The sequence below is a fragment of the Rhamphochromis longiceps genome, linkage group LG9 (assembly GCF_057381845.1).
Source record: "Rhamphochromis longiceps isolate RC_006_pf linkage group LG9, R_longiceps_female_GT1.1, whole genome shotgun sequence".
Classification (NCBI taxonomy): Eukaryota; Metazoa; Chordata; class Actinopteri; order Cichliformes; family Cichlidae; genus Rhamphochromis; species Rhamphochromis longiceps.
The window spans coordinates 4,934,443-4,959,408 of record NC_140565.1 but is presented as its reverse complement, the minus strand read 5'-3'; the positions used below and the strand labels follow the sequence as shown (position 1 = coordinate 4,959,408).

The 24,966-nt window shown below is 41.4% G+C and overlaps 1 protein-coding gene across 1 annotated transcript in view; it reads right to left on the bottom strand.

The window, feature by feature from the left end:
• vstm2a (V-set and transmembrane domain containing 2A) overlaps positions 1–24,966 on the bottom strand; it is a 113,257-nt gene that overhangs the window by 769 nt on the left and 87,522 nt on the right. The window contains exons 3-4 of the mRNA XM_085417736.1: positions 22,957–23,007; positions 20,396–20,729 (exon numbers count right to left, since the gene is read on the bottom strand). Of these exons, the coding sequence (XP_085273862.1) occupies positions 20,396–20,729; positions 22,957–23,007 (385 nt within the window). The remainder of the gene's footprint in view (positions 1–20,395; positions 20,730–22,956; positions 23,008–24,966) is intronic.

Sequence of the window (24,966 nt, the reverse complement as noted above, 5' to 3'; positions counted from 1 at the left end):
AGCCCTAGGGGAGTGTCCCCACAAGAGGGTCATGGACCCCTTATTGATTGTCTACCTAATCACAGGAGCCAAGGTGTGAAAATGGGTGTGGGTCACAATCAGCCAAGGTTTTGGGTGAATCCATTGTGAAGCCTGGCCCCACCCTACCATGTGACTTCCTGAGGTCAAATGGCCCAGGATGTGAGTGGGCATTAAGGCATCTTGGAAGGATCTCAGAACTGGATTATAGATGATAGACAGTTGGTGTTGTAAGCCACCGCCTCTGTTCAAAGATGGTCGTTCAGAGTGGACATAGATGGCTTCTTTCACTCCTCTTTCAAACCATCTGTCTTCTCTCCACCAGTTGCTCTTAGAACTGAAGCTTTTCAGATGAAACATCTTCAAGAAATTTAAAGAAGTCCAGTCACCTTTCTTTCCAAGCTCCTTAGACATATCACAGATCTATTTTTTTTTTTTAAAATTTGAGGTATTTCTCAATACAAGAAGAAAAAAATGCTGTAGTTTTACTTTAAGGCTCCTAATTATAATATTTGGTGCCTGACTTGGATAAGATAATGCTAAACCTTAGCTTAAGGTGAGGATTAAAGTTTTTTCAAATCTCTACAGTAAATGGTAAATGGCTTTTCTAGTCCCTAAGGACCCCTAAGGACCCCAAAGTGCTTTACATATCCAGTCATCCACCCATTCACACACACATTCACACACTGGTGATGGCAGCTACATTGTAGCCACAGCCACCCTGGGGCGCACTGACAGAGGCGAGGCTGCCGGACACTGGCGCCACCGGGCCCTCTGACCACCACCAGTAGGCAACGGGTGAAGTGTCTTGCCCAAGGACACAACGACCGAGACTGTCCAAGCCAGGGCTCGAACCGGCAACCTTCCGATTACAAGGCGAACTCCCAACTCTTGAGCCACGATCGCCCTGTATCAACAATGCAGTAATGCAGTAATTACAGTATCAACTTGGTAACTAAGAAAAATAGTTGTAAAGTGAAGTCGTAAAATTAGTTACTGTTGCAAATCTGCACATACATGTTTAGTAAATGCGGGCTGATGTCCTGTCATTAGTGTGTGCCATTAAGCTGAGGCGCACTTGGGTATATATAGTGTGTGACTATAGCTGCCGACATATAAGTCTAACACCGTTAGGCATTTGAAAAAGAAAAACAACACGATCTCTGCAGCAACAGCAGGTGCTTGTGGGTTGAAGGTGGTAAATGAAAGTGCTACTTCAAGACACTTTTTAGAAGAAAGATTCTGATTATTGCAAATACTCTCAGAAGCAATTTAACTTCTGATCTTTTTTTTCTATTTCAATGAAATCCTCGTGTTAGCTTTACTCAAGAACTATGACACTGTGTCATCCTGCTAGCTCTTTCTGTTTATTATTTTGTGCGAGTGTGTTCAAAATGAATGATATATATATACACAACTGGTTTATTTTGCTCGACATGTGGTTTCTTGTTGTTTTACACCCACATCTGTATTTCAGGTTCTGTCCAACATATGGTCTAGATGGAGTAGAGTCTAAATGTAGCCCATACAGCTCCTGCTACGTACAGTATATAGACAGTTGAGTAGGTTTTAGGAGCGATCGTGGCTCAAGAGTTGGGCGTTCGTCTTGTAATCGGAAGGTTGCCGGTTCGAGCCCCGGCTCCGACAGTCTCGGTCGTTGTGTCCTTGGGCGAGACATTTCACCCGTTGCCTACTGGTGGTGGTCAGAGGGCCCGGTGGCGCCAGTGTCCGGCAGCCTCGCCTCTGTCAGTGCGCCCCAGGGCGACTGTGGCTACATGTAGCTTGCCATCACGTGTGTGTGAATGGGTGAATGGGTGGATGATTGTGTATAGTGTAAAGCGCTTTGGGGTCCTTAGGACCAAGTAAAGCGCTATACAAATACAGACCATTTACCATTTTAAAAAGCTTTTATGTTTTTATTTAGTCAAGCTAAAAAGACATTTAAAAAAAAAAATCTGCCAGAAAATTCAACATTAATGAATCAATGGTACGGAAGCAAGAAGAATGAGTTGGGGAAAGTTTGACATATCTGATCGCTTAATGTGCCTTATATTCAGGCACCTTATAATACGGTAGCTTCTATCTTCCTTTAGCATGTCCAGATGTCCAACTTTTTGTGTGATGGTAGCATCTTTCCCTTTTGGGTGCTACCGCAGGTGCCTTTGACCGTGTAAAACATTTGTCGACATTGTTGTGTTTGTTGGGGAGAAAACTTGCAGACATAAAGTACAGCACTTCAGAGTCACACTGCTAGCGATCGAAGATTTATGTAAATGTGACAAGCTGAATGCATTCTGTTCTGTATGGGAGACACAGCACGGAGGAGAGTGACTGACAATGGTCTACAGCCGATCAGGAGGCAGAACACAATGCCCTGTAAAAAAACAAACAAACAAACACAAAAAAGCAAAATTGCACAAAAAAAATTTGTGAAACAGTGAGGCCGCGAAAGGTGAACCACGTTACAGCGAGGGACCACTGTACTTGAAATATGAGATTGACAAAAATGAAGCAAAATTGTAGAGATTCAGCTTGTAATGGTTGAAGGAAAAGAAAGTGTCTGCTGCACAGGCTGAGGGTTTCAAATACTCCACACACCTAATCCCAGAAAACCTGTTTCTAAACATGTGAATTTTAGAAAGAAATTCAAACGACCAAAAATAGACTTGAAATTGTCTACAAAGAAACACAAAGTGCTGTGATTAAACCAGGAGAGGCAGACAACTACAAAGAAAGTGAAAATGACCAGAAAGAGACCAAAACCAAACACTAAAAGGCAGAAAAAAGAAAAAAAATGCAAATTAGCCCAAAAAGCGATTGGAAAGAGTCAGAAAAAAGGTGTCACTGAGTCTAAACATGACCAAAAAGAAATGCAAATGAAACACATAAACAGAGAGACAAAGAGAAGAGAGAGACATATAAACTGACTGCAAAGAGATGCAAACCAAGTCGTCTTATGTGCCTTTACCTATATAAACAGGGGGAATGTTAATCTATGTGTGATTGATGTTATAAATACATTCATTTAATTCTAGCACCTTTACTGAAATCCTGGAAAACTGTAAATAAAGGCTTTTGGACTGCTCTGAAAACATTTTGCATGGGCAGTTAGCATTGCCTAAGACCTGACAAGCTGCTATCACCACTGCGGGCAACTCTGACTGTTTACTGAGCATCTGACATGACTAACAACTGCAAACTAGAACACAACCTCCTCAGCCTACAGTGTGATCCGCTTGCGTCTTGGAAACATTGAGCCAGAACTGATGAGAGCAAAGTAACAAATGACAGCTGTACAATCGGCCCAGCAGATGTCTGTGGACGTAATACTAGGACACTTTTAGTGTTGAATTCTTAGATAGGGAAAGAAATACCATGAAATAAAGCAGGATTTCAGTAATATTCATTAAAAAAAATCACATTATTCAGTAAACTATATTAACATTTACTAGATTCCTGTGTCATACTGGAATCATTCTTAGAACTGGTACAGTTCTAAGAAGAAACTGTACCAGGGGAGCCCACTGTTCCTCGCAGCTCTGGATTGTCAAGGCTGCTGAGGGTTAGGGGACGTAAGGAAGGGATGGTGGTGCAGAGATGGAGGGCTTTGACCCTTTATTCCTCCCCACCACATCTCATTTGGCTCGAGGTGATCTAGAGAACAGGAGTGCCACAGAGGAGCAGCAATCACTCTAGGCCAAAACATCCTTCACACAGAGAATAATTAATCAGCTTCCAGCTAGAAGCCGCAGAAAAGCACAGATGCAGTGATACAGGACAAAAAAATCTGCATATCTACTGAACTATTTTACAATAATCTACTCTGTATATAAAAGTACGCAGCTTTAACTGTGATTTCACTGTTGCAAACTGTTAATTACCTCAGGATGGAGGATGTGCCTTTGACTTCATTTTCTATTTTTCATCATTCTTTGTCAATAAAAGTAAAACCATGAAAGATTGTTTTTCTCAGGGCTTTGAGTTGCCATGCTGCACCACTGTGTTCATCCTACATCTACTGTTTTGCCAAAGTTTTCAAACTGCTCTAGTTTTTTCTGTTCTTGACTCTGTATGATGTCACTAAGAAACCGCCATCATTACATGGACCTCTCATGGACACTCAGCTCTGACTGCGATCACAAAAGCTCCGTCTGAAAGCTGGCTTAAAGGCAAGGGAAGGTAGATTGTTTCAAATACAGGATGAGAGGCTGTGCCAAGATCCTGTGTAAGAAAGAAAATATTTTAAACTATGAATGATGCAGTAGTGATGCTCTAGTAGAATCCAATAATTAGTAAACTATTCTGAGCGTGTCATGTCTGAAAAGGGCTGCAGACAGCACCTGTGTTCTGCTGTGGAAGAAAGACATCCTCATTAAAAATCTCGCTGTAGCTCTAACACTTCCCTCTTAAGTACCACAAAACACTGACTATCTAGCAGAGTGTGTTGTCATGTTTTAGTTGCATGTATCTTTTAACTCCTAATTTCAGCAGGGCAACTAAGGGTCTGAAACAAAGTCACTTGATATCTACCCCTTTAGAACTCTTTATAATGACTGTTAACAGGAGTTTAGCTTAAGCAGAGTTCAGCTAACAGGAAGGTTTAACTGACAGGTGAGATGCAATTCTCCGTTTCACAGTGCAGTATTTATGGCTCAATGAGTGCAAAATAATAACACTTGAAGTTTGCAAAGCAAAAGTAGTTTTATAGGAGAAGTTGAGTGTTTTTCAGATGAAAATGGAGCAACAGTTGATTAAAAAACACTTGCCATCTGTCCAGAATAAAAATATTGTGCTTTGGGATTATGTTTCAATTCATAGAGTAGGGAAAATTGCACAACCTAAACTGAACAAAACTGAAAAACTCTGAGGATATCTAACATAGCTCATGTGTGCAATACAGCATTTATTTGTAACTCACATCCTGCGTTATACACACAACCTAAAGGAAAGGAAAAGTAGCAATAATAGAATTCAAAAGATTCAAATCCAAAGTAGTTGTTGGCCGAACTCCCTATTGAAGACCCAAGAAGCATTGATAAAAGACAGCCTGCTATTTTTACAACCAAATACAGCAGCAGTATAATGCAGTGAGGCAGGGCTGCTTGATTAGGTCATGATGACCTCCTTCTGGATATAACCCAACAATGATGGGTCACTGCACACCACCCTGCACAGCTGCGTAGGATCATTTCTTTAGTGTTAGTTGTGACGTCTTCCAGATGCACTTCAAAATCTGCTGAACTGACTCTGAATTATTACGCTCTAGTCCCCCCAGAATCTGGTGATCAAGCCACGTACAAAACAGCACAGAGATTGTTATTCATACATTATTGATTTGCTGTTGTGCTGCTTTCCATTGTTTCGTGTGGGATTTCCAAAGCCATTTTTCAGTTTGCTTATCTGAGAGAACACAAACAATAAGGGAAGGCACATGTACCATAGATATGATTCTATCAGGTAAAAGAAAAGATCAGCCACACTATCAGCACTGCACCATGTTCATATGAAATCTCTGAAGCAACATCTTGTAGTCATCATAGTCCTTCATAAGTTATAAAGACTGCCAGTTGTGTCCAGTAAATCGGAGGTTTGCCCAAAAGTTAATTTCATTTTTTTTCTTTTACATGGAAACCACAATACAAGAAGAAGAAAAACAAAAACCTTTTTTTTTTATCTGCTGGTCAATTTGGAGAGTCTGGCAAAAAGAAAAAACTAGCAAAATACATATTTAGGGCTTAGTTTAATTAGACAGTTCACATGTATATTTACCGATTGAGTCCATGTTCTCACTGTGTTTGTGTCCATTCTCTACCCATGCTCCAGTATATGTGCACAAAATCAAAGTAAGTGTTAAATTAAGCTTAAATTATGTTTTATTTTACTTGGAGGATGTTCATTCATTTATTTATTTATTGTAAGTAAGATTTAAATACTGTAGCAAAAGATGACGGTACTCCTAGTTGGCTGTGTCTAAAATTTAGAGCTAAATGGACTGATTCTTATATAGCGCTTTTCTACTCTCCCAGAGTACTCAAAGCGCTCTATACAACATGCCTCATTCACCCATTCACTTCTAAACACAAGTGCAAACTAATCTACATTCACCCACAGCCACACTCCGATGAACGCATCGGAGGGCAGTTTTGGGGTTAGTATCTTGCCCAAGGACACTTGACATGCAGATTGGGGAAGTCTAGGATCAAACCACCAACCTTCCGATCAGTAGCTGATCTGCTCTACCACCTGAGCCACAGCCACCACAGCCACAGCTAGTAAAAGTAAAATAGGAAACTTATAACTTATAACTTATAACACCATGAACGCACGCAAAGCTACTGGTCCGGACGGGATTCCCGGCCGTGTCCTCAAGTCATGCGCGGCTCAGCTGGCTGGAGTGTTCACACACATCTTCAACCTTTCCCTCTCTCTGTCTGTAGTCCCAGCCTGCTTCAAAATGGCCACCGTCGTCCCTGTACCCAAATCCTCCACCATCTCCTCATTGAACGACTGGCGACCTGTAGCCCTGACCCCCATCGTAAGCAAATGCTTCGAGAAGCTGGTCAGGGACTTCATCTGCTCTGCACTACCCGACTCACTGGACCCTCTACAGTTCGCATACCGCCACAACAGGTCCACTGATGATGCCATAGCCCTGACACTACACACTGCCCTGTCACACCTGGAGAAGAGAGACACGTATGTGAGAATGCTGTTTGTAGATTACAGCTCAGCATTCAATACCATCGTTCCCTCGAAGCTGGACAGGAAACTGCAGGATCTAGGACTGAGCAGCTCCCTCTGCAGCTGGATCCTTAGCTTCCTGTCTGACAGACGCCAGGTGGTCAGACTGGGCAGCATCACCTCATCCCCCATCACACTGAACACTGGTGCTCCACAGGGGTGTGTACTGAGCCCTCTCCTGTACTCACTCTACACCTACGACTGCACAGCCACTAACAGCTCCAACATCATTGTGAAGTTTGCGGACGACACTACAGTGGTGGGTCTTATCACCAACGGTGATGAGACGGCTTACAGGGAGGTGGTCAGCGCCCTGACCCACTGGTGTCAAGACAACCATCTCACCCTCAACGTCGCAAAGACAAAGGAGTTGATAGTGGACTTCCGGAAGTGCAGAGAAGTACACACCACCATCACCATCAACGGCGCTGCTGTGGAGAGAGTGAGCAGCTTCCGGTTCCTTGGCGTACATCTGGCTGAGGATCTTACGTGGTCAGTACACACAAACAAAACAGTGAAGAAGGCGCAGCAGCGCCTCTTCTTTCTCAGGAGACGGAAAAGATTCGGCATGAGCCCCCGCATCCTCAGGACCTTCTATCACTGTGCCATTGAGAGCATCCTCACTGGATGCATCACCACCTGGTATGGCAACAGCACCGCCTACAACTGCAAAGCTCTCCAGCGAGTAGTGCGGTGCTCTGAACGGATAATTGGAGGTGAGCTTCCCTCCCTCCAAGACATCTACAGGAAGCGCTGCCTGAGGAAAGCGGGGAGGATCATCAAGGACTCCAGTCACCCCAGCCATAAACTGTTCAGACTACTTCCATCAGGAAGGAGGTTCTGCAGCATCTGGTCCCGTACCAGCAGACTGAGAGACAGCTTCTTCCATCAGGCCATCAGACTGCTGAACACGTCATAGACACCTCAGCTTCACTACTGGAACTTTAACATTATGCACTCCATACTGTACAGTAATGCCACTGTTTTGCACATGTCTCACTCTGTATATTTTATTTTATATATTTTATTTATTGTTTACTCTATTTAATTTGTAAAATATGTGTACACACACACACACACACACACACACACACACACACATACACGTAGAAAAATATTTAGTATACACATCCAGAAATGCATATACTATTATATATTGTACATATATTTATTAGTTTCAGATGTAGCCATTCTTGTATTTTGCTTGTTTACATTATTGTATTTTGCACAACTCTGTTGCTTGTGAAGCTCGCACACAAGAATTTCACTCACATGTGCTGTACCAATGTACCTGCACATGTGATGTGACAATAAAAGTGATTTGATTTGATTTGATTATAAAAGGAAAACGTGGATGGGTAGACTGAAGAAATCAAGCATCAGGACAGAAAACCCTGAGCAATATGGCTTAACAGTAAAAAAAAATACACAACACAGAGATATAAATAAGTCATTTTTTTGTGACAGAATCATAAGAAATGGGTGCAATGGAAAAGTCAAAAGAAAACCTGTAATAACACCCAAGCAAATATCCATCCATCCTTTTTTCCACTTATCTAGTAAAAGTCTATTTTTGTCCCTGTTGGCAGACAGGGACAAAATTATTAGAGCTAAATGTAATCATGTCATCCTTTGAGGGTCACAAAGGTACAAATGTGGCTCGCTGTAGCTCGTTAGATAGAGCAAGTTATCTAGTAGTTGGAAGGTTGGTAGTTAAATCTCTCACTGTTCCAGTCTGCAACCAACTGAAAGTTGCTCTCTGGTGTGTTCACTGGTGTGTGGACACATCAGATATGTGAGACCACTTTTTTATAAAATAACAGTGAAATTGGATAACACCTCCCACCCACTCCATGACATGTTGGTCAGTCACAGGAGCTCGTTCAGTGAGAGACTGAGATTACCGAAAAGCACCACTGAACGACACAGGAAATCATTCCTGCCTGTGGCCATCTCCCTGTACAACGCATCCACTTAACACACTGTTTGCTGCTACAGCTACACATGTTTCTTTTCCAACTATTTATTTATAAGTGACTTATGTATGTATGTATGTATATATATGTATATATTGTACTATTCTTAGTTAGCGTATTGTCTGTCTTGTCTTAATGTTGGTTTAAAATGGAGCACTGTAACAAAAAATAATTTCCCCCAGGGATCAATAAAGTATTCTGATTCTGATTCTGATTCTGAAATAGGTAAAATCTTAACTGTAATTTTAGAACATGATTCTTGTTTTCTAAATGATGATGCTGATCGGAGTTAAAAATGATGTGGGCATACCTTGCCAAGGACAATTGCTATCATATGAGGATGTACTGTCCGTCCGTTATTCACGTGTAGCATTTAGTTTCTAAACACCAAGATAGTAGCACTTTGAGCCTTTACACTGGGATCTACTAACCGAGTGACATAACGTTAGTGCATTTATCTTTACATGGGTTTTATGGTCCAAAGAAGCTATACAAATTAACGTGTCTTGTTAATGTGCTTTTGATGATTTATTTTCTCACCCTCTTGTCCTCCATTTCATAATGGCATTGTATCCCCAGATAACAGTAATATGTGTGGGAATTGTATCTAAAGTACAACAGTTATCTCCTCCCAACAGTGCCAGTCACTTTGAAAGACTGTATAAATCTGCAGTACTTGCATATGAGTCTGTCACCTTCTTGCATGCACTGGGTGCAGGATTGTTTCCATTTGTTCCATTCCTAACCCTGAAATGATGTAAGCAATCCACATAGTACGGGAAAACAACACCGTCTGCAGAAATTATTCTCATAACCTCACAGATTCCTTCAGCTTTTTTGTGAGCTGTTTTTCACTTTCAAACTAACCTTGCCAGCAAGCATACTAAAGGTAAAGTCTGTGCTCCTGTGCTATTTTTAGAAAACAACAAAGGAAGAGCATTTGCGAATTATTATTGTTGTTGTTTTGTGTTCTGCTGTGCATTTTAATTGATGAGCAGAGGGGAAAATGTAAGAAGTCTCTAATAACACAACTGAACATACACATATATAGAGAGAATACACAAAAAGAGCTTTAGCTTATTATTTCATTTCACCATCGCTGTAGCTAAAAGCACTTTCTTCCACTTCCTGTGATCGTTTGCTTGACAAGGTCACTGTGTCTTTACATGTCATTTGGAATCATCTATCTAAAGAGGGAAGCTTTGGAGAAGAAGGTTTCCAGGGGAGATTTTGAGTCGTCTGAATTCTGTACATAGTGTTTAAAGCAATACATGATGCCACTTTGAGTTTTCCCTTTTTCCATCCTCCAAAGTCGAAGTAACTGCAGAATGAATCATGTGGAAACATAATGAGTGAAAGTATCTAAGCTTGCGGAGACCTTTTTGCTGGTTTCTTGGTGCATGCTGAGATAGAATAGACCCATATTGAATACTTTTCATTTTGTCCTACTTAACCTAACACAACACTTCTCATTTTGCCAAAATGTTTTTGGCTCGGTGAAACAGTGATGTGAAATATTGATTCCAGGCCAGTGAAGCAGCCAGGTTCAGTGAGGCAGGGAGGTGATTCACCACAGCACCTCCACAGGGAGCTCAAACTGGCTTCATGCCAGTTCTATCTATTGCTGCTGATCCCTTGCTGGCTGACCGTCTCTTTGACTCGCTTGCTTATTTGTCCGTGGGCTCCAGTATATAACTTGCTTTCTGATTTGCTTGTTGACTGATAGACTCTCTAACTGACTCATAGACTGCCCAAGCCATAGTTAGATTCTTAGCTAACATGACTGTGTAAATGCCATTAAAATGCAGCTTGATTGTTCAGCTGTGATGAGTCTAAATGTGGTAACACAGTCTAAGGAATAAAGCTTCTAAATGACCATCCACAACATCTAAAACGACCACACCAGGATGACCACACACTACAAGTGTTTCTTTAACCATTTAGCCACTGAAAAGGGGAATAAACAGCTAATGAGGGCGTGGGGATATTTTATTCTGATGGGTTCTTACCCAAACATACTTGGTCTCAGCTTCTATCAGCATTGTTCCTGTTATATGCCTTGTGGAAATGACTAATCCAAATCTGATGCCCATCTAAATTTGACACCTTTCACAGTATTTGTCAGTGTTAATCGGTGTCTTGTCTAGTCTCGTGTTTTTTGTATTACTTTTCCCTGGAACACTCTCTCACAGTCTGTTCTCTAAAACCTAAAAGAAGAAATATGGATTGGATCAACTGGTCCCTAAATGCAATTGACACCCCTTTCTCAACGAGAAGTTTGGGCTCGGGTGAGCCTGAGTGCTGAAGATATCTACCTATTCATTCATTCTCATTCTTTATTTATTTGTCACATGTAGTTATAGCTAGTACAACATACAGTGAAATGTTTTTCCTGGCTAAAAAATACTCCCCCCGACTGTGAGAAACATACTAGAAAAACTTTTACCTAAACTAAGGAGTAAGAATCATATATAAAAATGTAAAAGTGTATAATATCCTGTATAATATATATAAAAAAGTGTAACAGGTGTAACAGCCATGTGTTTGTGATTATAAGTATATCCATAATCGTGCAAAGTATTGCACTGTAATGATTTGAAAAACTATAAAAATATACATATTTACATAAGTACAAATGTATATAATATGATAAGATAAGATAAGATAAGGTTCAGGAAAGAAGAAAGTAAAGTGCGAATTATGTACTATGTGTGAGATTGTCCAGCATATTATCCGGTTTGCGTTTTTGGTTGAGGAGTCTCACTGTTTGTGGGTAGAAACTCCTCCTGAACCTTTCTGTTCTTGTTTTCAGGCTACAGAGGCGTTTCCCTGACCTCAGCAGCCTGAACAGTTTATGGGCGGGATGGCTGGAGTCCCTAGTGATCCTGATGGCCCGGGATCTGCACCTTTCAGCGTAGATGTCCTGCAGTGCTGGTAGAGGTGTTCACATAGTGCGTTCAGCTGTGCGCACAACCCTCTGCAGGGCTTTCTGTTGCTGTACTGTGCAGTTTCCGTACCACACCATGATGTTGTTGCACAAAATGCTCTCAATGACACCAGTGTAGAATCTCCTCTGTATATTCTTGGAGATCTTAAACCTCTTTAGACGCCTCAGGTGATAGAGGCGCTGTCTGCCTTTACTAATAAGGAATTCCGTATGTGTGCTCCAAGTGAGGTCCTCGTTGATGTGAACACCGAGGTATTTGAAGTTGGAGACTCTCTCCACGGGGGTTCCATTGATCTGAATTGGGGTGTGAGTTTTATCACCTCTCTGTCTTCTAAAGTCGATCACCATCTCCTTTGTTTTGCTGATGTTCAAGGAGAGGTGATTTGCCTCACACCACTTTGCTAGTCCATCCACCTCACTCCGGTAGGCCCTTTCGTCATTCCTGGAGATGAGTCCCACCACCACTGTGTCGTCAGCAAACTTCACAATGGAATTAGTGGGGTGTCTGGCCGTGCAGTCCGCGGTGTAAAGGGAGTAGAGAAGGGGGCTCAGTACACATCCCTGGGGAGCCCCTATGTTCAGTGAGAGTGTATGGGAGTACACATCCCCTATTCTCACTGACTGTGGCCTCGCGGTCAGGAAGCTATAAATCCACCTGCACAAAGATGTACTACATCCCAGATCTTGGAGGTTACCCGAGAGGGTGTGGGGCACTATGGTGTTGAAAGCTGAGCTGTAATCTATGAACAGCATTCTCACATAATTTCCACATCCCTCATCTAGATGGCTCAGTGTGGTATGCAGGACCTGTGCTACAGCGTCTCCGGTAGATCTATTTGTCCGATATGCAAACTGCAGTGAGTCGAAGTCAGGAGGGAGGAAGGAACTGATGAAGGGTTTCATGAGCCTCTCAAAACCCTTCATCACTACAGATGTTAGGGCTACTGGGCGATAATCATTTAGACTGGCTGGGCGAGTGTTCTTCGGGATCGGAACAATCACTGATGTTTTAAAGCAGGTGGGGACTACCTGCTGGGCCAGAGAGGCATTGAAGATGCTGGTGAAAACTGTGGTCAGCTGATCTGCACATACTCTTAGCACACGTCCCGGTATGCTATCTGGTCCCGCTGCCTTCCTGCAGTTTGTTGCCCTCAGAGCTTTCCTCACATCATGCTCAGAGAGTATCAGTGGTGCTGGTTCAGCAGCGGGAGCGAGTGCATTCGGAACCATGGTAACAGGAACCATGGTAACAGGGTTCTGGCTGATCGGAGCTGGCTTGGTCCTGACTTATTGAAGAATTAAGAAAGCAGAACCGGCTGTTCAAACCCCCACAAGGCTGCCCGCTGGGATTGGAACGATGGGAGAGGCGTGAGTTTCTCAAAATGGGCTCATTGAGTCAGCACGGATAAGATCTTGGAGAGGCTATGGCTGCTGTGAATACTCAGGATACATGGATACTGGATACATCTCGGAAGGGCTCGCTCGGAATAACATCTCTGGGCGCAAATTGGATGACATCTCGGGGAGGCACATTGCCGTGAGTTCTCAGAATCGGCTCCTTGAGCACAAGAAATGACAACATCACAGAACGCAAGTATGGCGAAGCTTGCGGCTATCCAACGGGAGATTGAGAGACCAGTGTTGGACTGTAGAACTGCTTTGAAATTCAAATGAGCTGTTCGCACTAAAGTAAAAACCACCATCACTTATGCGGAGACCCCTTTGGTGCCAGCTGCGGTCGCAAGGCTGGAGCTGAACAACAACACCCTGATAACGACTGTGTTGAGTCTGTTCCTTCCCATTCCCTACAAGGCCACCTGGGTTGGCTGGAAGACTGTTTACTTAGCCTGGCAGGGTGAAGGACACTGTCTCAGCTGAACTCTGGACACACACACACATACATATACACTGATATGCACACACTCATCCCCCCTCCCTTTCCAAGCGCCTTCGACGCTTATTCCCTTCCGATGCTGACGGTGGATCAAGGAGACCAGCGCACGCACCCCCGGATGTACTGTCTAAATCAGCTGTCTCTCACCCTTTACTCACCCCTGTTGCTTGTCATGTGTTTCTTTGGTGTATTAAGAGTTTTTTCATGTGCAGAGGTGTTTTTTTCTGTTCTCAAACTGATCTCCCTGTTGGAGCTCAGTCTGGGAGGAGTTATTTTTTTCTCCTTATCCTTCCTCATGTGGTGCATGTTCCATTGTTATACCTCTCTGACCTGTCTCCCCAATGTGATGTTTGTGTAATGTATGTATGGTCGGAGGGTAAGATGGCGCCGCCATTGCATGCAATAGGTCGGCAGCCTTATGAAATTTCCCCTTGTGGGACTAATAAAGGTATATCAAATCAAATCAAATCAAATCAATACAAATAAATACTTACAAATCATTTTTCATTCAAAATGTGTGGAATTTCCTAACAGGCGACCGTGGCTCAGGGGGTTGAGAATCGCATCTGTAACCGGAAGGTCGCCGGTTCGATCCCAGGGCTCTCTGTCCTGGTCGTTGTGTCCTTGGGCAAGACACTTTACCCTACTGGTCTTGGCCAGAGGGGCCGATGCTTCTGTCAGTCTGCCCCAGGGCAGCTGTGGCTACAACTGTAGCTTGCCTCCACCAGTGTATGAATGTGAGAGTGAATGAATAGTGGCATTGTAAAGCGCTTTGGGTGCCTTGAAAAGCGCTATATAAATCCAATCCATTATTATTATTCCTTACGTCCAGTTTATCAAATGTTTTATTATTTCTTCTGGGCCTTGATGTAGCCTCTCAGTCAGTGGATGAAGAACCACTGTTCATCAAAAACAGTGGTTTTACAAATGTTACTTGTTTTACAAAGTAGTTTTATTTTCTAAAAGTTTGATGTTTTCTCATAACCGTAATATGGCTTTTGCTCAAATTGTGTCTTTACAATCATTCTAAACTATTTTTTGAAATCTTGTAATCTTTTAAATAAATTCAAAGAGTTGATTGGTTTATGGAGGGCTAAAAGTACAAAATTGATATGAATAAATACATCATCAAATAAGTAAAGAATTAAAGGTGTCATTAATTAAATAAAAGTGGAAATAATTTATTAAATGCATAATTAAGTAACACGTATCATTAACTCATAATTAACTTATTTAAAAAAGCATATTTATTTATATTCATGGTCCCTGTGCTTCAGTACATCATGAATAGTGATGTTGACCGACAGTCGGGTATCCCTGAATGTATTTTGAATTAAATCTCGTGCAGAAATGATGAAGCAAAGCAAGTAACATTTTGAAATCCGACTGTTTCAGTGTCACCAAACACACCTTTTTCTTTAAGGCATGAATGTAGTGGCATAATCTTCAAATATCTGGTTGTCAAGAGCCTAATGGCAAAACTACTCCAACATTTTTGGAGACGTCAGGTCCCAATAACAACCACTGGACCAGCATATCGATGTTGTTCTTGGACATCAGGAAGAATGATGTTAAGCCTACTCTAGAAATATTTAAATTATCAGTTTTCAATTCCATTCAAATACTTTATTGTCCCACAAAGGGAAATTAGTTTAGCAGCAGGGCAACAATAAGAGTAAACAAAACTATAATAAAAAGCCACAAGACAGTTATTTGCCATTAAGGAGACGGGTTGCAGCAGGGATGAATGGACTTTTGGACTTCCTCACAGGTACTCTAAAACGACGGCCAAAGGGCAACAAGTCAAACTCACTGCGAAGTGGATGGTTAAAACAATTACTAATAACACGAGCCTTCCTCAGCACACGTTTGTTATAAATGGACCAAAGTGCCGACGCCAACGGGATTTTGCTGGCAGTTTTTACCAAAAGTCCCAACTGATTCTGGAAATCTACTAAAATTCAATTAATTAATAAATAACACAATCTATGTGGGTTTTTTCTTCTGTGAGCAGTAAGACTAATGTATACATCTATAATGTCTTTAAGAGACTTCTACTGAACAGTTGCTTAATCAGTGATATTTAAGTTAATATACTGGTGTACAGTTCTTTACCACCTTCTTCCAAATCAATACAGGTTGTATAACCTTTGATGATAATTTGACAGTAATGGGCCTTTTATAGCTGAGCATCTTGCCAGAGAATTTTAAAGGAGCGTAGACTATTAGGTGTATTATGTGCTTTTTATTATTAAAAAAAGAAAAAACTGGCAACAACACCCAGGCCTGGATCAAACTTGGTACAGTTACACTTTGGAGTTTCAAAGAAAGCACGGATACAGTTATTTATTACTAACAATTTGGTACCACAAGAAATGCCTTAAGAACGTGTAACTTCAAAGAAACAATAGAATGTAAAGGCTTTTAATTGTAAACAGAAATGAAGATGAAAATTACCGGAAAGGTGAGGCAACAATTTACCTCAAAGGAAAGAATGGCCATATTCATATTCATTCGTATTCATGATCATATTTCTCTGGATGTAACAAGCAAATGTCTGGAAGGATTCGCCACTCTGTGCCATCTGTGACCATCCTTCACCCTCTGTTAATTCTGTAGTATAGTAAAGGCGCACCAGGTACCAAATAAAACCTTGAAAACTGATAAATTTTAAACCCTGTGATGATCATTATGAAATGTGTGAATATGTTAAGTTTGAGTTACACAGACAACAACGGCATTCGTTTGTGAACTATCCTCATCCATGCAGTTTCCATATACACTGTGTGCTGTTGATGCATTTCATTTATCTGGCTGTTCCAGTTGAGAGTGACATCACTCTTGGGGTGACTACTTTGTTGCACTGCACAAAAAAAGGAAGCAACCAAACTCATGAATAGAACCCAGTCATTGTTGTAGGTGTGGCTTGTTTAACGAGTCACATTGTAACAGTAGTAATACAGAATGAAAGTTTTAGTTTGCTAATGTTGTTGGTGCACTGTTGCCATCTTGGACTGTTGTGTCACTGTGCTCCAACAGGAACAAGTGCTCCAGTTGAAAATTCTTCATTTCAACTTCAGATATAAGTCCATCCTCAGAAGACTGGGCTCCAGATTCAAGTAGGAACCAGCAAGTATGTGGGAACAAACTTGGTACTGAGGAACACACACTGCAAGAAACATTTCTGCACTGAAGCAACGGCTTTAACTAGAAAACTGGGCTGTGTGTAGTCCATCAGGTTTGATCCAGACTGAGGCCAGTATAGCTGTCCTTTATGGACCACTTGCAATCCTAATATATGCATGTACGATCACATCCCACCCAGCACCCTTACTTTGGTTTTAACAAATCAGTAGATGTCAGTATAAGCCCTTTCAATGCAGAAAATAACAAAGCTGTAGCTGAAAATTGAAAATGCCACAGCTGAAGTATCATTTAAAACAAATACGTTTACATTCATCCACCGTGAATTTTCAGTGGTGCTCAGGACCGGGCTTTGCCTCCTGCTGAGCATTCACACATAGCAGACAGATTTAGATGCACCCACAAGACAAGTAAGGAAGAACCCATATTAGATTAATGAACCTGAAGCGACACACTGCCATTGCATGTGAGTGCCTGAGCAATAGAAATGCAGCCACGAACAGCAGTCGTGCTGTTCCCAACCACCTACTGGAATGATGACTCACTGGTGTTCTTTCCTTAGACATACGCAGTTGAGGCAGTTTAAAAAAATATGGTAGTTCTTTAAAACAAGGTCAGTGATTTTTTTTCTCTTTTTTTGGATGAATGCTTATGCAATCAAACTGAGTCCATATTTGTTTTTACCTCCGTGCGGGAACAAGGCTAGCCTCAGGGGCAGAGGGACAAGTCTGGCTTGGGGGACATTTTTCTTTCCTTTTTTCCCCTGCTCCGGTCACCTCTGAGCTTTGACAGAACAACACTGCCAGGAACGATGGAGGCCGAGTTGTGATCTAACAACAGCTGACACACTGGTGGGGAGTAGCTGTGAACAAACCACTCTGCTACTGCAGCCGCTCCACCAGCCTCAGTCCCATTCTCCCATCTGGAAAGCGCCTCATTGTTTACAGATGCAGCAATGCGGAAAAGGAAAATATCTGCACTCTCCCAGGTTTAATTTCATCTCAGCCCATTTGCCTATTGTGGCTCATCTGCCTCAAACCTGAGCGTGGCTGTAATAGAACTCTGTCGCCCTCAGCTGTACCACCTCTCTGCCGCTCAGAGAAGGGGGCTAAGGCTGCCTGAGCAGCCACAGAGAGGCATTTATCAGTGTCAGACACACCACACAGAGGACTCACTGCAACACAGTTGTCAGCATAATTTGGCTGCCTCATAATATCAGGCTCTGCAGCCCTGGGGATTATTCAACTTTTTACCTCTATTCAGTGGCAAGTAATATCTTTCTGTGTTTCGCTACACGGTGCAGAGGGCTATCTGAGCCCAGAGCAGGGTCCACTTTGTGTTTGAAATGTCTGCCCAGTGGAGAAATGATTGGCATTTAGAGATGAGGAGCAGCGCAATTATAACATAGTCGGATAGTCAAAAAAAAAGAGAGAGAGAAAATTAATATAAAACCACATGAGGGAAAATTGAGAGGAGGTTACTACAGAGGCGCCTGCGGTTTCAATGGTGACGTATGAGTTTCCTCGATTGTACACACTGAAGTGAAAATGATAAATCAACACCCGTGCAAAATATGCTGATTTAATATCACAATCATTTTGTTAAAGCCATTTTTAAGTAAACTCTACCAGAAAAAACCCTAAAAAGACACTCAAAGCAACTTAACAGGTAGGTTTGCTCAGGTAACCATCCTCTTTTGGTCAGCAACAAACAGGCAGGGTTAATAGGTGGTTATATATAGTGATACGCTATGAGAGACTGCTTTTGGGGTCGCCTACCTTCTCTCCCTCTCACTAACATGTCATGGTTGGCGGCTGGTGTCCAGCTGATCGACAGAGCCAGAAATCTTCTTTTGATTAGGTTCACCCGTGGTTGGCATGTCTAATGGGATATGCTGGATGAAATATCTGGCTGACTTTTATCAACCTTTACTCAGAAGTGTAAATTATTTACAATCTATAAAATTTCAGCAACAGAGGTGACTGAAGAGAAATTCTATTGGCTGTGATTGGCTGCTGTGTTTTCTTCACTTTTGTCTAACTGCTTCAGTGGAAACTCAGCTGACCTCAACATCACTATTCTCCGGGAGCTCAATGCAGATGTTTAGGCATGACATGGTACACAAAGATTTTCAGCGTCACTATACTTAAAGAAAAGAGGTAGAGTTGATATTCTTAGCCATAATATTATATTACACCTAAATGAAAGTAATTGTAATTTCGAGCTGGTTTATGTAGCATTATAATAACATTTAAGCATCTTTTAAAATATCCAGCATTATGCAGTTCAATGGCGAATCTTTTTTTGGGTAAAAAATTTATTATGGTGAAACTATATGTTGTGATTAGCCCTAATGTTGTCTCTGTGTTTGTGTTTTATATCGCTATGGGCTGCTGAGGATGTAAAAAAAACATGAAATGCTATATGTTGGAATGATTATAACAATTAACTGATATTGCAGTGACTATAATAAATCTGTAAAAGAATTCAATACAGCTTTGGCTGGCCTGTGACACTAAGCTGTGTAGTCACAGAGCCTGCAGCTTGGAGCCTACAGCGAGGAGACACTCTGTAAGAAGGTGTGTGTGTGGGGAGGTGGAGACCCCCAAGGAGTCCTGCCTGGAGACTTTAGGCTGCTTATGAACATTTCTTAAACACAGCTGGGGGCTGGGTTATATAGTGCCTTAGACATTAACAGTAAAGTCTTTAAATGATTTTGAAAACTTACAGGTGTTCACTGAAAAGAATGCAAGAGTAGAAAGTGTTCTTATCTCCTAGAATTTGTTAAAAGCCTAAAGCAACATTTTGGGGATGTTAGAGGGAGGTGATTGACTTGTAGCTGGCTACTGAGAAAAGACAAATATAACATGCTACATGAGATTAAATAAATCACACTCTGCTTCAATACGTGCTTACTAAAAATATGAAAATTTAAAACACTGGTCTTCTGCAGTACAGTGAGTTTGTGTATGTTTTTTTCTTCTTCTTTTTACTTTGCCATGGCCTTTTGCACAATTTTGTGCATTAAAAACATTGGAGCTAGACAACTGACTGCTAACAAAGTTTTGCTAATAATTAGCTATTATGCTAGTCAATTCATTAGCTTAGTATCTACCAATTCAGTTCATTCAAACCAATCATGTCACTTTTGTGGAGCAAAAGAGAAGCTTTAATTGCTTCCTCTGAATTCACCAAAGTAGACACATAATGCTAAATATTTGCTTAGATGAATTTGGATTTCTCAAGCAGGCGTTAATGCTGCAAATGTTGTCAGTCTTTAGCCTTCAGGGGAAGCTAGCAGCTTTGTGAAAAGGCTCATGGTAATCAATGGTGTATTTTTAGTGTGCACACATACAGTATTTTAAGTCATGTAGTTTTAGTAGTCATGTTGAGCTATTACAGCTGTGCTGGTGATTTTCCTACTCCACTGAGAGCACGTTAGTTCTTAAAACTGAAGTCGATTGTAAGCTCAGTTGCTGAATAACCTCATTCTAAGTTCTATCCTTGGTAATCTTGAATTTTAACCAAGCAGACTTTTTAAGCAAAGTAGGTGACTCACAAATGTGTCAAGAGCATTGCAAATCAGGATTTCATGGTGGTAGTGAAAACATAAGTGATGGGAGGGTTTTTTGTGTGTTCCACAGTTTTTTATGTAACGCTCCCTGTGGGCCTTACCTGAGCCGGGGTTGTGTTTAGCTGTATTGGAGGATGTGTGAGAGGTGGAAGTTGAGACCACCCTCTGGTCTGAACTCATGTCCTGCCCCAGTGATGAGCTGGACTTTCTTGGCTTCTTGTTTTTCAGGTGCCGTAGGGAGTTCTTCTCAGGAGGTGGCAGTGGTCGTTGGGGCCTGGACGTGGCGTTGACCTTCAACCAGGCTTGGGCCTTGTACTCCACAATCTCTCCGTAGTTAGCTCGTGTCACACGGCACTCGTATAGACCTTCATCGTTCTTGCTGACTCTGGAGATCTGCAGCTTGTGTGAGATGTCATTGCCCTGGACTTTCACAGTCTGTTAGAGTAATTAAAAAAGACTGTCACAACATTTGATGGCATGATGAATACCACAAGTTGCTTGCACAACACATAACTCTCACACTCTGGGTTTTCCCCAAAATTTGACATGAACATATCCTAATTTTACTTTTCGAATGTGGAAATAATAAGATTAAAAAAATAAAATCACAAATTCAGTGTCATTTATTCTAATAAACTGTACTTTTTTATATAGTTTATTTTTGTACCCATTCTGTCAAACAAACTGATTTGTTTGACAGTACGCTTTATTTCACGACCATCCATTTTCCTAAGGTTGATGGTAAATAATTAAGCGCCAAGGACGAAAACATCTGTCAAGTCTACGAACCACTCTAAAACCCACAAATGTGCATTTGTTAATAAGGGGTGAAGGAGTGATTCTGTACGGCTCTGAGAGCAGGGCAGCAAAGTCAGCCAAGCGCGTTAATCACGGCAGTTCAACTAGTCGTATGGGTGGCACACATGACAGGCAGATTCTTGCTCGGCTCATTTCACAACCCTCTTTCTCCTTATACTGACGTATAATTTTTATATACTTTTAAAGGACAGACATATCGCTATGTTCTCTCAATCAAGACAAAAAAGCACTTCAGATTAGGATTAAGGTAAAAGCTTTTTTCTTGGTTAAATATTGAAAACATCAGTATACTGTGGTCCGTGTTTCAATTCATGGTTAACATGGACGAGTACACACACTTTCGGTATGAACATTTTGTGATTTTGCAGACTGAGTTTAATGAAAAACGTTTTTATGTTGATGAAAAACAATTTTGGTGGCATCTAAGAGAAGCGGTTTTATATGCTGGTAAAAGCGTAGAGCTTTGTGCAGGCACATGTAAATTTTCCATCTTCTGATTCACATGACATTATCACAAAGAAAAAAAAACACTGTCAAGTTCATTATGGGACTGGACATCATTTGTATAGATGGGATAGAGTATGTTTCTTTGTTGGCTTTAGGGAGAACGTCACAATGGAAAATAGCCTCTGGGAAAAAGATGACATTTTTACTTCAGTGCTAACAAAAAGGTAAATCAAAGACTAAATGCCATCCCTACAACCAATCTGTTCTGAAAGCACTGCAACAGAAAAAAGAACAACACTGCTACATCTGTTGCTACATTTCTATGCTTCAGTCCCAGTACAGGGATGAACAGGATGGTATCGCTGTTTTTGTGTTGCTGTTTTATTTTAAGAATGACACAAACTCAGTCTTATGCTACAATCAGCTTAATTGGGTATTTTAGAAATGTTATTGTGGCAGTTTTGCTTCAGAAGCTGTGCCTGCGCTAAATATTAACAATCAAAATTGTCGGACGCAAATGTATACTTGCATGCAGTCAGCAGACATTAACAAAACTTCAAATATACTTACTAACACTGACACTGTATGGGGAAACATAACATGTTCGGGTCACAGATTCTCTGTGTAGTTATACTGGCTCAACCTTCTTGTTTGAGACTTTTTTTGTATTCCAGTTCTCAATTTGAGACTCATAATTTGAGTACCTTTTTCTCTGATTGGCTGCTTCTTAAACAGGCCACTTGGATGCCTGAGCTTTTGACTCACTTTCACATAAAATGACCCCATAATTTGACACTTTGCCAACTTCTACCATAAGTATTAACCACTACACATAAGAGCACACACATACTTCAGAGTATGTATATGACAGAATGTAAGACGAGACATAATAAGTTCCCTTTAATAATAACACATTAATTACTGAAATGAAAGAATATTTAAATACTCGTCTTCTGCTAGAAGACTGTCATACAGGCAAGGACCGTGTATAACACAGAAAATCACTGACCCAATTTCTAAGAAACCAGCATCTACAAACTTCGCTTGATCGTAAATCTGTCACTTTCCATTACACATGCCTGCCTGAGTGTCTGAGGGCTCCAATGAGGTCATTTAGAGGAAGGCTGTGTGGTGCACTGGGCACAGAAGGCGCATACAGAGTGTCAGGAAAAGGGGCGGAATAGTTGGTGGAGCATGAGCGCAGGGAGGGAACCACTTTGACAGTAATAATACACTGCCACTGATTTCACTGATTAGCTCCTTTCTCTGGTTGAAGGTGTATTATTCGAGAAAATCAGCTGCTGTTGTGTTTGCTCGGAATGAAACACTGCCAACTTTGGTCACGGCGGCACATGGCCGAGAAGCAATGGCCTACGTGATGTGTTCTTGTACTTACACTTATTTTCGTCCCCTCGTCATCAGGATCGGGCTCTTGTATCATCTCCATCTGGAAATGCAGAGAAAGAGAAAGGGAGCATGAGCAAAGTATAGAAACCTGCCACTTTCAGGACATGTTTAGAGATACATTTTATGCGAGTCCAGTGTCAGAAACCCTAAAACCAACTCTGACAGTCCTACGACAACCTTGAGAGACGGCATGATCTATGCACCGAAGGCTATAAATCTTTCAAAACCACATCAACACACAGCGTACGGACTGAGTGACTGCATCGCTACTGTTCTGTCTTTAAAAGTAAATGCCACTCTTGCCACGGTTTCTGATTTATTTTTAGATTTTCTGAGTGCTTCTGTGGAGAAATTAAAGAGAGCTTCCAGATGCTGCTGTGAATTTAGTGGGAAAAGAAAACAAAAGCGGTTCAAACGAGGATGATGTGTAACAAATGAACAGCTTCCTGAGACAAATCACACCTCAAAACCTCTATCAGCTTCTGCAGTGAAAAGTAATACCGCCTAGGAAAACTTATGACGAATAATAAAATGTCAGACAGCCGAGAATAACTTTTCACAATGGCACAAAAAACAGTGAACAGCAGTGTGGCTCCTGGGCTTACAAAATGCCTCTGTTTGAGCATAATTCTAGCATGGTGGCAAGCACTAAGCCTACAGCCTACATCATGGACTGAGCATTGATTTTAGAGGCTATAATTTATTTATCCCACATCGGATGCCAAATGGATGCGTGCCTGGAAAAAAAAAGAAGCAAATAAAAAAAGAAAAGCCTGCTGACTACAAAGCTGAGGAGGAGCAAGAGCTGCACAATACAGAATGAGTTTCTCCAGAGGACATAGAAGCTATTGGCTCCACGGTTCAGACAAAAAATGAAGGGCAGGAGGACTGAGGGATAAGATGGCTACTTATAAGCATTTGCTGCAGAGAGCGTTCCTTCAAGTGCTGTAATTACCTCAGAGGAACCAGGGCGCTTTTCTCTAGAGGATGTGCAGTAGACAGGTGATTAATGAGAAGAATTAGGAGCCATAGCTTTCTCTGCCTGCATGTATGCACAGCTCCTACATTGTGACTTCACAGATAGACTTGGCATGCTCTATTGTAACAAGAAGATGTCTTTAACGACGAGGCACGATTAATTGTCCTCAGCCTCAATGTTGGGACTGGTTCAAGTCATCAATTTCAGCCCCTGCTTTTTACAAACCACTATAACGGTGGTTATATGGGCTGCGTGTGCAGTCTATATATGTCACCTGAGGAAGATCAAGTCAGACTGTGAGCAGAAGAAAAAGGCTCTGCTCTGCCATACCAGGGAGGCTGCTGTGTTCAGGAAACATGGTGGATGAAGAATGATTTAATGACTTCTCCAATATTTGATCGTGGAATCTCCTGTAGGGATAATAGACTCAAAGTTGAATTCTGTAACTATGTAATGTAAAATCACTTCTTCCTTGTTTTAATTTGTATCCCTTGTTGGGGATATCCATATTCTCATTGTTCCGCTTTCTAGAATTATTACTTAATGTCCAATATTAGCTACCAGCCTAACCACTCATCAGCAAATTTCCATGTCCTGTCTGTCTTGTCTCAGCCCTGTTTTTCATCATTCTGCCTTTGTCATCCACTCACCTCTGCTGAACACGTGGACACTGCATCCTTCAAACTAATAAGTACAGTGATCACCCAACTTTTTATCAGGGGTTCGTTTAAGACTCTGCGTCTCTGATAGTATGGCACTATGGAATTGGCAACTTGCACATCGGGAAACGTATCAGTGCTGAAAGACTAGCTTCAATTAATTTCAAATAAACATGGGCTTTTAGCTCATCCATCTCTGCATAAAAATCTATGTCACAAAGTGTGGACATAAAATGATTGCTATGAAATTTTAGCTTCATATACTTCAAATAATTTTATGACGTTTCAAGCCATTTTTCACACACTGAAACCTGAAGCAGTGTTTAAACATGAATATCTCAAAAACTATTAAAGATAAAAC